Source organism: Rhyacophila brunnea, unplaced genomic scaffold (assembly GCF_057557595.1).
Source record: "Rhyacophila brunnea isolate RB1 unplaced genomic scaffold, BYU_Rbru_1.0 scaffold_10, whole genome shotgun sequence".
Lineage (NCBI taxonomy): Eukaryota > Metazoa > Arthropoda > Insecta > Trichoptera > Rhyacophilidae > Rhyacophila > Rhyacophila brunnea.
This window is the reverse complement of record NW_028232752.1, coordinates 43,747,953-43,764,499: the sequence shown is the minus strand read 5'-3', so window position 1 is coordinate 43,764,499 and position 16,547 is coordinate 43,747,953. Positions and strand designations below refer to the sequence as shown.

Sequence of the window (16,547 nt, the reverse complement as noted above, 5' to 3'; positions counted from 1 at the left end):
AATGTTTTCATTGTTCCATTATTGATCTGCACTAATATTTTTAGTTTTTTAATATCGGTAAAATTCTTATGTATTATAGAGTGGCAGTAAAAGATATTCAGTGACGAAGTTAAAAAAAAATTAACACTACAGACAGTGACAAATATTTGACAAAATCAATAAAATAAAGTTGCGAATTACTATGAACGCCTTTTGGGTTAGTAATTTCAATATGATGGAAGCCATTCCTGGGTTGTAGCTTCTGACGATTTGCATATTATTCCTTATTTGGTTCCAAACAGGGATTATTGAATAAATTAATATTTTACTAAAGCTATTCATAATTTTATTTAAAAATATATTTAATTATTATTGCTTTATCTTGGACCAATGAATAAATTACTATTTCAATCAAGCTATTAACAATTTCATTTATGTATTTATTATAACTACGGCAATTCAAAAAATAAAATAATTATAAATGAATAAACTAAAATGTAAAACCCATATACTAGGTATATTTTAAAGAACTATTTCGGATGGATAAATAAGGCTCAGGTAATAACGATTTTGCTTTTAATTTCAGATTATACATCGAGACTTGGCAGCTAGAAATATCTTGATAACAGAAGATCACGTCTGCAAAGTGGCAGACTTTGGATTCGCACGGGATCTCGTCACGTCGCAAGTCTACGAGAGAAAAAGCGAAGGGCGGCTACCTATCAGGTATGATTTCAAAGAGAGAAGTGCTTATAATGGTATGATCAATATATATTATATAGGAAACTAAAAAGGTTTGTATATTAGACAAATGTACAAGATTTATAGTATATTCACTACATAAGTATTTACCTATATTAAGTGCGGTTGTTAAGTAAATTTTGTCGTATTCGTTCATAAAAAGAATTGAATCAAATATTTTTTTGTTTCTCGGATTAAAAACAAAATTATTACTTACTCTTTTACAAAATATGAAAAGCACCAATTATTTTAGATATTTTACACATTAAATTTGGTTTGCTATGGTAAAGTTAGTGATATATTTTTTTGGCCATATCCCATCCTAGAAGATTATATGGGCTTACACAAAGTAGAGGTTTGTAAATTACTCAGTCTAATTAAATTATAAATCTGGTCGTTTTTCATTCAGTGGAATTTAAGGCACACTAGAAAGCGTTATCATTAGTTATAATGAGTAGATTGTAATATGATTCTAATGCTAAAATAATACATTTTCACATTTTGTGTATAATATTCAATATTGCATAAAAAATAATGAAAAACTTAACCTAATTTTGAAAAAAACCTGAGAAACATTCATGTTTGAAAAAAATTGAGGAAGGGGATTCGAACTCACGTCTTTCACTTTCCGGGTGAGTGTTTTGACTTTTAAGCTATTGATCCATCTATGACTTATGCGAATTATTTCTTATATTTACATTTAAACTGAGGTAGGTACTTCAAATTCCAAAAATCAGGAGGTAATCTGCTTTGTGATCATAAAGGAATTAAATCATGAAAAATTGTGTACATATTATGATTTAATTGTATAGTTTTTTTTTCATATCAATACTTAAATCTAACCATCGTGTAAAATATATAATTAATGTAAAATAGTATTACTGTAAACGTTATTGCGTAAAATTGAGAATTAAGCCATATTTTGATACATCAGAATACCACTGTATGAACACTGTAAAATTATTATTTGGCAATACGTGCAGAATACTTTTATTTCTATTAAAGTGGATGGTTATTATACTAGAGGCACCAGCTAGCGTAAAAATACAAATCTTGCAAGATGAGACAATTATATCTTTTAATTAGGTAATCAATAATATGCAAAATAAGTCAAAGATAAACTTATCGTTCAAAATTGTGACCACATCTAAATCAAATTTAATATAAATAAAAGATTTCAACTTTTTTTTTAATATTTTCAATGCGTTAGAGAATTAGAGAAATTCATATTTCACAATGTTTATTGTTGACTTTAATATTATTTTTAGATACACATGTATTTATTAACTAAAAAACTTTAAAATTTAAACTATGTGTTTCAAATTGCAACCTTCGCATTTTTATACTAAGTGCCGCTTGATATTACCTCTACTCTGCAGAGAACATAATATTATTTTAATCACATAATTTATTCAAATAAATTGTTTTCTTTGGAAAAATTTATTTCAATATAATATAACACAAAAATAATAAAAACACTAGATAGGTACTTAATTATAAAAAAAAAATCTGAAAAATAATCTAACCACAATATTTATTTGCAGGTGGATGGCACCAGAATCTTTATACGATGATATTTTTTCGGTGAAGTCTGATGTTTGGAGTTTTGGTGTGCTTATTTGGGAGGTCGTGACGTTAGGATCTACTCCATATCCTGGATTATCGGCCGGCGATGTCATGAGAAAGGTATTTGTTAAAATTATAAAAGTAAAAAAATATATAATATAACTATATATATAAAAGTAGGTATATATTTAAATAAGTAATACTTTACATAATCAGAAAATAATATTTAGTGAAAGTATTTTGCTGTAAAATAAATTAAATTTGTTCATACAGATTAACTTTCACTTAATTAGAAAAGGCAGTAACAACTCGTGTATATTTTATAACTCGATGAATATTAAAAAATAGTCCACCCTTTGTATAGTATGGCTTTACAAAAACTTTTCACTTTATTATGAAAAGTTATCATGATATAAATTTTTAAGCTTTTTTGACACGTGCTTCAACCCGTTATGTAATATTTACATACATACTATATTTCAAATAATAATCTGTCAAACCTCTATTTAACATTCATAAACTTTCATGTAACATAATATCATATTTTTTGAGAAAATTTTTTTTTTAACTTATTACATTTTATACTTATTTACTTTTGGTAATACGTATAGATAAGTATACCTACATATTTGTAGATTGAAGTTATGGTTTGATATAATATAATATTACTAGCTGACCCGGCAAACGTTGTTCTGCCATATAAATTATTTCTAGTGAATATTTTGGTTGTTAAATAAAAAATAACAAATGTATCGTAAGTGTGTGGGGATGGGATCTATGACAGAAAGAGGAATGGAGCGCTGTAGACGATGACCGCCGATTAAAACAAAAAAACACCAACCATTCATTTTCTCAATTCAAAATGAGTAATGATGTTCATAATGAATGAATTACCTGTGACAGGATCTCGTTGTTTAATGTTTATGCAATATCGGTCTTGTCCCTTTAATTATAAATAATTTAAAATACAATAAATTAGCGGATATTGGAGAGCGTCGTATGAACGGTGTGTGTCAGCGATGAACTCCAGATTATTGTTTCTTCTTCGAATCACGATTTCTCGCGTCGATGTGCGGTCGCCAACCATGATTTTATCAATGTCGTCAACAACAGGTGCATTGAATCAACACACGTGCTCTCCAGCTGGTGTTTTATCAGGATTGATGACAATAACCTACTTTGTGGTATACTTGGCCTTTGATTTTGAACGTAGAATGGAATTGTTGACCATTTGCCGCAGTATTGTAAACTATTTCTGTTGCTCCGAACGAAGTCATTTGGAAGCATGAATTTTGAATGTGCGAATGGACTTGAATTGAATCAGGAACAGGTTTGAATCTGGAACCGTGCCGATGAGCAAGCCGTTCAATGGTTCTGGTGGTATCTCAATTTCTGGTAGTTGCACTTTTCCTGATGCGCAACACAATATCCCGGCTGACGCTGAGCGCATGACAATGGGGACATTCTTTATCCATAGCACCAATCAGCACTTTCGGATGAGCGAAATATTCAATATCTGGCTCTTACTCGAATGCGAGACGAAGGAACGAAGCGGATGTAAATGCTCAATGTACTTGTTGGCGTTGTCAGTCATTTGCTCTGCGTGTGTTAATTACGAACCGGCGCGCTTGGCTCCGTTCCAATTATCGTTGTTGATTTCGTTCAGCTCGTGCCTCTTGTGATTGAGATGCACGCAATTGCAACATGCTCACACGCACGTTTTTGTTATCTTGTTGTATTTGTTCGTCTGTTCTTTCTGCTCTACTATTTCGCATGTTTGTTGCTTTATTCGTTCGACGGCCCAAATGGCCCCCTTGTGTCTTGCTGGCATTGTGCACTGTAATACACGCACACAAAAATAGATAAATTAAAATAAATCTTACAAAATTTTGCATGCACTGCGTTGTGATATGCCGAATGAAATGTCAAAATGACGCGACGCTTCTCTTGAATTCTTCTCGGATGTAGCGCCATCTTTCATTCAACAACATAAATAATTTCGTTCTGTTTGAAATACGAACGACGATTAAATATGTTCATACAAAATTTAATAAAATCACGATTAAAAATGGGAGGGTGGGGGTAGGAGGGTGAAAATTTGGAGTTATAGATATTTTTTGATGCCAAATAATAAAAAAAATACAAAAAAAAATTGTAAAAAAATAAAAGAAAATTTTTTCTGGATAGAGATACCCTAATCACCTAGCGGTATGAAATATACTTGTTGACCTATTCTCATACCTAAAAAATATACATTAAAAAATTCATAAAAATCGGTCGAGCCATTTCGGAAGAGTGCGACCACAAACATCGTGACACGAGATTTTTATATATATAGAGATTATAACAGTTATATTAGTATAAGTATAATAATGATTCTTAAATGTTCATTAGCCAAAATTCTAAAATTAAATTATTTGTCAAGAAAATATACTCAATTAACTAGTTAACTAATTGAAAAAATATAATGCATATTAGTAAAATAATATTTAAATTTGTGTATTTTTAGTTTCTTGATTTTTATTTATATAATATAATGTAAATTTGCGTTGAAGTTGAGTTTTGTTATACATATTATATTATACTTTTTTTTATGTAGAGTATTGAGAAAAATCTAGCCTCATATAAAAGAAATATAATTTTCTCCTTCTAAAATGTTGACAGTTATTTACACTGTTTATTTAAAATTATTTTTGTTATTTTATACAAATACTGTGTGTTGTATGAATTATTCAGGTACCTAACACTAGTGATATGCTTGTTACTGGTTGAGAGAGTTTAACTAAAATATAAATTAATTCATTATTTACACTTTCCAAAAACTGTAATACGAGAATACAAAAATAATAACGGTGTGAAATTTTATATACCCTTTTTGCTTAATATTGATTATACCTCTAATTGCTGTCATAGTAAATAATATAGTTGTATAGAGTATAATATGATGCTACTAAGTATAATATGAATTAATTGTTCATGAATTATAACTTTAACAAAATTCGCATCAAAAATATCATAATACCTTCACTTTATCACGGTATGTCTTGAAAATGGCATCTAAAATATTAACAAAACATATAGGAAACAATGAGAATAATGGAAACATGATAACACAAAAAGGCGAAACATATTATATTATAAATAATAATCGAGAACATTTTATAAATAAAATGATTTTATTAAATCGCTCTCATTTGATTGTTGTGAAAAAAATTTCCGCTAAATTCTGTTTGAAAATGAATATTTAAAATAAGATCATGTTTAAGTCATATCGCGTTCTGCACTGGGTTTCAAGATGTTCTTTAAAAGCAAAAGATTTTGTAAAATAGAAAAAAAATGAGCAACGGAAACGAAAACTATTTGATAGCAAATACTGGAAGGAAATATAATCTTAGACGTGAACTCAATAGTGAATAAAGGCTTATGTCAGAACGTATTGTCGGTATATAGACATCTACATCGTCTAAAAATAATAAAATTATAGTATTGTCAAACCCAATAAAACATCTGAGGATATTGCGTTGAGAGAATAAAAATAGGCAATGTTTCGACGTTGACTTTTATCGGTTTACTAAAAGATTAACCTACATTATTGAAAATATTTCTAAATTTAAAAAGTCACATAATATTCAATTGAATATAGTTTATTTATATTGTCCGTATTTTCTTTAAAAGATAAATAAACATTTTTTCGTGTTATTTGCTCGGAATACACGCACGATAACGTGTCCGCTTATAAAGTCGCGGATCACTGGTTCAAATACCGTGTCTTGAAAATTCACATGTCTTTTGTCGTTGAATGTTTAAATCCAGAGCAAGGACCTTATAAGTTGAGCAAGTTTATAGGATTCATTTTCTTTTAAAAAAAATGGAAAGGAAAGAATCAAGAATGGTCTGGAATGTTGATTGGGGATACTGGATGTCTGAAGGTCCTTTTTTACTCGACCTAGTTACCGTAGTCGTGATCTTCAGTGGTGCGTCTTTGGCGTTCAGATGACGATTTGTCATCGATTCTTACTTTGCGTCCCACACACCGAAAAATTAAGATATTAATAAACTTCATGGTATCTTTATGATCATAAATACTGTACAGTTCACAATAATTATGCTGAAACTACCATACTCCAATTTCCGAAAATGGGCCTATTTTTTTTTTTTGAATACGCTGACCTCATTTACACCATTACTAGTTTTCCAATAACAGATGAGATCTATGAATCATTATTTGCATCTAGCAGCACACCATCTATGTTTTTTTGTATATATATTTTGATTTAATTTGTTTAATATACCATAGAGGCACCTTATTGGCGATGATTACACTTTCTATACCTAGGTAGTATTTTAGTCATTATTAATGAATTTTCCAATTGATGCTATCCACGATCTTTGCGATAATTTATTATAATTTGGAAAACTACTATAAATTAACGTCAAATAATATATAGCAAACATAATAATTTTTATTTAATAGTATTAAGTAATTATGTTTTTTTTTTTGAAATAAGTATCTTTTAAGTTAATATTACCTATAACTAAGCTATTATTAATAAATTCCTACCTGTAGAGATATTATTTTGTAAACATTCGTTTGATATCGGATACGACTATTTCCTGAATCCTTATCCAAAACTTAATTGGTTTAGTAAATAAAAAATAAAATATAGTATTTCAAAATTTATTTATTTAGCTCTCCAAACATTATTTTTAAATATATTGGTACCTATATGATACCTAAAGGAAATATTTTTTATTAAATATAATACTGTATTGATTCATAAATTCCTAGGCGGTGTTCAAAGTTAAGAGCTTTTAAAATGGTTTTTAGGCATTTAAATGTATTGTGATATAATTGGGTAGATACCTATGGCCTGAGTTTTAATATAAAAAATAGCTTATATATCAATTAACGTTAATTATTACAAATAAACTTAATTAAAACATTCATAAATTTTAATTAAATTAAAATTAGCATACATTAGATATAATTAATTCGATATTTAATTTTATGTAGGTACATGTCTCCGTTCATATTTAAAAATAGGATGACCTACTTTAATTATAATGGCTTCTGTGTTATACGGTTGATCTTAAATTTAATGGTACTAAATAATTTTCTTTGAGAGTTATGTTTCAATTTAATAGCCGTCTCTCATATTAATAAAACGTAAAAAAGAAAAGCCCTAAATATTTTCGCGATATTTTGACACGTAGATTGGCCGTGAAAATGACACTTTTAAATTCAAAAAAGTATCCTGTCCATTACTTATTTCTGTTACTGAAACATAAATCTATTATATCCCGTAAGTTATTACAATAGACATCATTTACACAGTCAGAAGTAACATTTTTCTTCCATCAAAAAGTTATTTTATCTTTATAACAAATAAAATTCCAAATTGAAAAAAATGGGACAATACCTAAATAAGATTTCATAAAAATAAAAAAGATTTCAAGTTTATACAATATTTATATTTTTTATAAAAATCGATGTTTTTTAAAATAGATATAAAAAATATTAAAACTATGAATTAGTCAAAAGGTAAAAAATTTAAAACATAATAAACTAAATTTTAATAATAAATACAACCATAAAAATAATGTAATAATAACGTGACCTGCGTACCAAATATGTGACAAATTTACATTTTTTTTACAATTGTAAGTATATCTTTGACTTAAAAAAAACTTTTTAATGTTTTCAGATACATATTCATTGTATATTAATACAGTTGAAATTGTAAATTATCAAAAAGAATTTTTAAATTGCAAGCTTCGTATTTTTCCGCTAGGTTCTCTGTTGGCATATAGGATTCCTCTTAACATAGATTTATGCTTATATCAAGTTGCTTATCGACGTGTAATATCAGTCTGTTATGCATGTAGACACTCATTTTCTTACTAACTTTAATGATATCAAATTCTAGATATTTGAATGACGCGTCCACCTCATTTGAACAAAAGCTAATAACTGGCACCTCAGTCATAAGTATACTATTAATTAGCGTTGCAGACTACCTCTAATTGAGTGATGAAGACAGATAAATTTGATGTTTTTACTATATCGATCCAGTGATTAAAATGTGTGTAACATTTTGATTTGAACTTATTTTTTTTAACATCCGTTTGTAAAATAGTTTAGTAATAAAAAGTTTACTCCCATAGCTTATGCTCGTCACAAAGACTCATTATTTTTAATTTTACACTTCGGTAAGTCGTTAGACGTATTAATTTCTAGAAATAATTAGAATTAGACTTAAAACGATCGTGACTACGCGACGCGTAGATTGTGCAAACAACGCGTGACGAACAAAACATAATTTGTTATAAAAAATCAATATGCGTCCATTTAATGCTATGTTTATTGTTATTTAAGTAATAATAATCATATATTCATTGACATGTTTTATTTTTTCGAGTAAATACGTAACATTTTTAGTCATCTTTACACGATTTAAGAATTAATACCTCCGATGCCATCACAAAACTGGTTGACGTGCTAAGAGGTTGACTATCGCTCTATGACTGGCAACGCGGCCGAAATTACGTCCCACCTATTGCTGAAAATTATTTGCCGTTTCACTGAAGTATGCTCTTAAGAATTTATCGCCAATATAAAGTTTCGGCAAATATTAAATTGCAGAAAAATATTCGCTAGGTTGACACATCAGAACAAGACGTAATATACAACTGGCTATTTGGCTGCTAGCTTGTCTGTCTAAACTTGTAATGTAAAGGAATACTCAAAATGATTTACCGGAAAACCGACAGCCTGGTGGAACGTGGCGAATATTCGATGCGAGTGCTGCTCAAATCGCTGATCTATTAAATTGCATATCTATTGCATAGAAACCTATATATTATAATATACCAAGTGAATGTCTAAAGCGAAGCAAAAATATGTCGCTGGGAAAGGCTGTAAATAATATAGGTACTTATTAGTAAAAAAAAGCAAAAAAATATTTAATAAATTTTATTTAATTTAATTAAAAAAAAATCTTAAAATTATGTTTTTTTTGTTTAAAAAATCACTTTTTGATCTTCTAAACAACTTATAAACCCATATTTTAATGATGAAACTTCCAATACAACACGATGTGTAGGTACTATTTGTATATTGAGATTGCGTTGGATTGAATGAAAATTATCAGTAAAATGTAATAAAAAGAATGACGGCAACCAAGGCATCGTTTTATATTTTAATTAATGCTATGTCTATCCATCGAAAATTGACAGTTTACAACAGTTAAGTGATTTTCCATAAATAATGAGATATATATAAGTTGGAACACATGAATAACATATCTTTTAGAAAATATATTGGCATACAGTGAGATATAAATGTGCATCAATTGGAATTTTCTAATATTATGTATACCTATTTCAAATGATATGCTTCGTTCGTAAATAATCGTGTGACTTATTCGTTTGGTTGAAAAATTGTTTATGAACGTAGGTACCTATATAAAAAATATGAAAAAATATATAGACTTGAAACAAAAATTAATGAAAACTTCTTTAAATTATAACAATTGAATAAGACTTCTAAGATAAAAAACAAATAAAATATAGGATATGGAACAAACTTGAATAATACGTATTTTTATGCCAAAATTATTAAACTAGTTTTTATATAGTTTTGTTAATGAAATTATTAAATGTTATGTTATTGTGCTCGTTAACTAATTCGGATATTTTTTTTATATTTTTTCACTGATACGTGTATAATAATAGACAGTAAACATGGGTTACTTGAATATCACCAACAATATTGAAATGGTTTGGAATTCTAAATTCAATGTGTTTTGCTTTCAACGTTGGCAATAATTCCAGTATTGCAAGTATTACAATATGTAGCGAGAGATATTTGAAAAGGATATAGGTACGATTTTCTGTATTGGTTATCAGTTCTGCTACCCGAACATATTATTCAAAGTAAGTTATATTATATTGGCCGGGTTTGCAAATGAAATTTGTGTCAAATTGGGGTTAGGTATAATTCAGTGATGGTGAGGCCTGGTTTCCGAAATATTGAAGTATGCAGTATTTCACAATACTTAATTCAATGTAAATTAAAATATTATCTTTTACACAAGGTGTTTCGCTAAAATAGTACTTATACGTAATAAGTAATTAAAATAAATCAATGATAGAGACGAGCATGGAGAACTCACAAAAATAAATTGTAAATAACAATATACAAAAATAGTGGGTAGAAAACAGAGCTAATAAAACTTTCGAATATTCAATGTGAACAGATCGTCATGCGACCATGTCGGATAGTCCAATAGTTCTAATAGCTAGCTTTTACCGACTTGGGCATCTTTTCCCATTCTGTACACCATTCAAGTCATCGTCAGAAGATATGGTTTTCATTTTGCATTTCTCTGCCACAAGTATACGTTGTTTAGATACCAAGTCCAAGTTAATAAAGCTTGGCAGCAAACCCACCGTATTCAGTCAAAAATTGACAAGTGTTGTGGTCAGGGATCAATGCTTTTAATAGAACACTCTTCATTTATCTGAATTATGTTATTCGACTTAAATACTCTGATATTTATCTTAATAATATTGGATAACTGTATCATGCTGCCATGGTATTTTTTTTTAATAAATACGGTTTTTAGCTGTACCAAATGTTGGTTAGTGAATTTTCTCTATATCACATCATCATAATAAATGAACAATGGTTCAGAATCTCTAATGTATCACGATAAAAAAGGCAAATAAGCATTGTCATTGGCTTGAAGTATGTATATTTTTATTGATTAATCAATTTGCGTTGAAAAGTTTTCAGACGCCTTAATGCGTAGGAAAATAGGAAAAGGGGACTCCCGCCTTTGTGTGGGCCTTTGCAGGTTGCGTCGGATTACTCGATTGTTTTATCATGAGATACCACCCTCGCACTCCCTGACGTCTCAATTACCTTCTCTTTCTGATAAACTTCAAAGACACCAGCCGCACAACAAATATTGCTGTCGTTTGCATGCCGTGTCAAATAGAATTTTGTCGAATTGCTTGTCATTGAATAAGTTCCCTGCTCGTCATTATGATAAACCACAATATAAATTGTCAATAAGGCAGATAATGATTATTTTGCATTACAAATACAGTGTTATTAGTACACATTTCTTACAATAACTAAGTGAAAACTTTAAAAGACTTAGGTACCTACTGTTGTAGTAGGCAAAATGTTTTGATAGTGTATTTTTAATAATAATTGTTTTCAAAATAGATTTTTCCTAGTAGCTATATATTTTCTGAAGTGTTTTCAAAATATTATGTCTGTACAATAAAGAATATTTCATTTTCAAATCCTCTGAAATGTTCGTTGAATAAAAAATACTTCATTTATATATTTTATTTATTAATTTTTATTAATGGTAACAGAATCATGCTGTTTTTATTCATAATTTTTAAGAAAGATCTAGTTTTAAATTTGAAGCATATGTATTCATGGTGACTTTCGTGAAATTCGTGGGTGATTCGATTTCTGTATATGGCATAAATTACATGTGTTTTTTTCAATGCTTGTTTGATTCACATCAAAGACATTTCTTTCACTTGAGTTAGATGGATGGCTCACAAAATGTTGTCAGTATAAAGAGTTTGTTTATCTTATAACATTTTCTCTATGATCGTTTATAACATGCAAGTGCGAAAATGAATGTTCCCAATAAATCTTTCGTAATTTTTTTTTACAGTTTTCTGTAGATTTTTTTTAGTTTTGGCTAAATTGAATAATAAAAACTTAAAAAAAAGTTTATTGAAATGACTTAGCTGCATATATATGATAGGTAGATATGGGGTACCTAGCTCAAATTAATTACTAGATAATGTAAATATTTATAATTTTCCACCGAAATGTAGCATTCGAACTAAAATAAAATCAATACTTATTTTTCGTACATAAAACACGGTATTTTTGTATGAAATATGAGAATGTAAATAAAATATTTGATAACATTGTGCGCTTCTATCAAAATAATAACTACGTCACCGATAACATATGTTTATTATTATTTATTTAAGACAATTTCCACTCACAGAGATTTCAAACTTTTATAAGTAAATGCACTTTTAATATTATTTATATTATTATGTATATTGTTTCTACTTTGATGGATTAACAAATCTCAAAACATACTATGTAAGTCATATATGCATGTTTTAAAATAGTATGCATTGAGTTTATTGTTTTACTAACCCATTTCATTCAGTCATGTGATCAATTTATTTACTATTATAAAAATATTTTTTTTATTATAAAAATAATAAACATTAACGGTATATATATATATATTATATTTTCCAGGTTCGCGATGGTTATCGGTTAGAAAAGCCGGAGCATTGCCGAAGAGAATTGTACAACATTATGTTCTACTGTTGGGACAAAGACCCGGCACAACGACCGACCTTTGCGGAGTGCATCACACTTCTAGAGCGACTCCTTATGACGGAGACAGACTATATTGAGCTGGAGAGGTTCCCAGACCACTCATATTATAACGTAGTCAGTCTAAGTGGAGAAAAAGTTTGAAAAAAGTGTTAATATATGACGTCAACTAAACCATATTATTATACCAATGAAGACTGGAAATTTCTAAATAATATTATAGTATATTTAAAGGTATTTAGCTGTGTTATTGTGTATATTTGTTCTGATTCGTTAATAAATTCGACATGTTATATTATTTTAAGATTTTTTGTACTGTATAATTATTTTATAAAGCTTAGAGGTGGTTCAATATGGATCTTATATTTGTATAGGAACTCTTTAATATAAATTTTCATACAGTTTGGTGTAGTAAGTACCATCAACTAGATTTTTTTCAAATTGTTGTAAGTGAGATTTAATTTTTTTTTATTATTTTATTCAATAGATCGAGTCCAGCAGATGGTGATTATAATTAAATTTAAAATAAAATTTCAAACGTACAGTAATATATTACTTATTAAACATAAAAATGTCACAATCGATTTTACCTGTTTCAAACGATATTATTATCTGATCCGTTAAGATGTCTACTATTATTGTTATTTAAAATATTTGGATTGAGTACCATAAGTTTTTTTATTTATTTTAATAAATACAATATCATTCCACCAAGTTTAACAATAAAAGACATTGTAAAATTAAACTTATTTATATATTATACATAATTATGTTACAAGAACTAATAACACAATTATGATTCTTGAGGATTATTTACATGGGATTAATGTAATCACTACGCGCACTAATGCCGCCACGTGAAAACATGCTGAATAGGTAATAAGTATTAGTATTTGATCACCACAATATGTCAGTATTAGTATTCGTATGACTAACGAGTACTGATCTCATGTAAATAAGTTCTAATATTGGTTTAATATTTATAAAGTTAAATGCAGAAACTTTTTGACAACAATTGACAATGCTAACCAAAAATGGTTTTATATCAAAATGTAGAAAAACTGTATAAATATAACAATATATAGTGTGCATAATGGTAATAATTATGTTTCAGAATTAACATCTTATACAAATTATTAACTAACGTTGAACATAATTTTGTACTAAGGGACAAACATTTTTTTCAAGATCAATAATATCAATTGTAGGATCCAATGCATTATATTGAATGATCTTTCGGCCCTTCGGTTGTATAAACATGCTTAAAATATTTTTAGTATTATGTTATTTGTTATTGCATTACCATCAATCATCAATCAGATAATGCTTAATGAAGGTTAATATACTTCTTTCGATACAGCAGCTGTGAATATTTAAATTATGTAATAATTACTATTATGTCTATACATAGGTACTGAAATTGGAACTAATAAATCAACACAAATATCTGATTCTAGAGACAGTGGAAATTGTCAACAATTTTATGAGAATAATTACTAATAACTTACAGAAATCAATTATATCGTAAAGCCATTGTTTAGTTTAGATATACTGTTATTGTTCAATATCTCGAATTATTCAAAATACATAATATCAATTAATTAATTGTCAGGTTTTCGGAAACAAAACATTAGAATATATTTGAGATGAATATTATTATATTATCAGGTTTATAATATGATATGTCGAAAATTAAGTTGTGACATATTTCATCCGCATGCCATGCAGACATAATAAATTATTAGGCATGTTTAAATCTCACTCGGCGTAAAAGACTTTCAGTTTTGAAAAAGTTTTGTAAGTTTGTACATCTAAGAATCATTTTCACGTAAAATTATTATTATCTCAACTTCTTAAAGTCATTTTAATTAAGCAGCAATTCGCAAGTTTAAATTAATTATACATTGAATCAGAGCTACTCCTACGTGCTCTAAAATGGTTTAAAATTAATAATTTGTGAAGTTGAAAGTTACTATTTTAATGACCTGAACAATTCTTTATTTTTGTAAAAACAATCTTATTGTTTAATTATAGTGCCCAATATTATCTATCCATATTTATTATACACGTCGTAATATTTTTATTTATCTAAAATTTCGTACTTATATATAAAAAAAAATATATTTAAATAGACGTGCATTATTTCTTTTGTAATATTATATTTCAAAATAATTTTCATCACATATCTCACCTTTATTTATATATAATTTATAGCATTAAATTGTATCTAGCCATTTTTGATAAAAATAGTAAATATAAATTATCACTTACTTTATAACACCCCTTAATTATAACTAATATTATCAGAATTCTGTTTTATATTATTTTCTCCTTTTCATTTTGTGTGGCTTCCCTCACAATAGGTACGGAAGGTTTTCAAGTATATATTGTGCACTATGGCAATAGTTAGGTACTGGCGGACAATTATTATATTATTTGTATTTCTAACGTCTTTATGATAAAATGAACTGTTACTTTGAAAAAAAATTCATTAAAAAGCTACATTTTTTTTTTAGTTATTTGTTCTATTTAGATTTTTTTTTTGCATCTGATTAATATTTTTCGTTAAAGCATTCGTGTGACGAATACAAAATGAATGCTTAAATCAAAATGAGCTCTTGTATTAGCGTGTTCACTTTACATTGAAAATAATTGCACGGTGATATCGCCACTCAACACGAAACAATCAAAATTCAGCGCAATTAGTATAAGAGTCACTTCGTTTATCTAGACGCCTATTCTGAATAATGACTTGCCTGTATGCACACAATTAAAATTTGTATAACAAGAAAAAGTTATTTAATTGATTATCAATACTGAGCATCAATTTGTTGATGAAAATTAATGACCTTACATTTTATAATCTTAATTTCAATCATCATTATTTATTATATTAAATAATAAAGTTAAGTAAATTTAAATTTTTTTTCGCATTATTTAAATAAAAATAATCATTTTATCCTGCTATAAAAAATAAATCAACTGTTTTAATAATATATATTATAACAATTATCATTAAACATTTTTTTTCATTCTTTTAATGGTGGTACGCTTCCCAGAAAAACAATTTATTGAAATGGCAATTTACAAACATATTTATAATCTTCTTACTTTCTTGCAATATTATGTTATTATATTTCTTTCAACCGCGAATTTGGATAAGTTTTTATGTCATAATGTCTAAAGGCAATGATGTATTATAATATATTTCTGATATACAAATTTGTCTATAGAATACATTTCTTCCGGTGGCATATATATTTTAAAATTAATTTCAATATTAGTATACACCTATGTCATTATTTTAGTCGAGCTTTTGAACCCAATTTGCAACTGACAGCTGCTTTGTCGGTTTCGAGGTTTCTTCATAAATGTTTAACCTCTCTAGCCCTACGGTAAATCCAGCCTTACTGGATGGAGCCCTTTCAAAGTTAAATTTGTACGTTATAGTCTTGTTAGTTGTATTACCACATGCATAGTTTCCATTGGGTATCATTGGGTGAATAGATATGTCCATTCTCTGATATCTCTTCTTTGTGCTATGTATCCTGCATTTATTTTTATTTAAGAATCTAACAATATGAAATGTTGTATACTTTTATAGAAATTATTTTGCATAACAACAATATTATAAAGAATGATCTTGCCTATTGATTAAATATTTTACGTATTAATATTTGAAAATAATGTTCTTTTATTTTCAACTTTATAGCATCATACGTAAATGTTAGAATAAATAAACATTCATATAATATTATGTTACATGATAAAATATCAATTTGTGTAGTTGTTAGTGTACCACCATTGTTTTTATTGTTAAAATAACATATTTATACTGTATTTAAAGCTTTTATATTAAACAGTT

The 16,547-nt window shown here is 27.8% G+C and overlaps 1 protein-coding gene across 1 annotated transcript in view; it reads left to right on the top strand.

The window, feature by feature from the left end:
- The window catches only part of Cad96Ca (tyrosine kinase receptor Cad96Ca), a 157,565-nt gene extending 144,602 nt beyond the window's left edge, over positions 1-12,963 (top strand). The window contains exons 8-10 of the mRNA XM_085949207.1: positions 566-705; positions 2,265-2,406; positions 12,602-12,963. Coding sequence (XP_085805333.1) covers positions 566-705; positions 2,265-2,406; positions 12,602-12,826 — 507 coding nt within the window. The 3' untranslated portion in view covers positions 12,827-12,963. The remainder of the gene's footprint in view (positions 1-565; positions 706-2,264; positions 2,407-12,601) is intronic.
- The last annotated feature ends 3,584 nt before the right edge of the window (positions 12,964-16,547 follow it).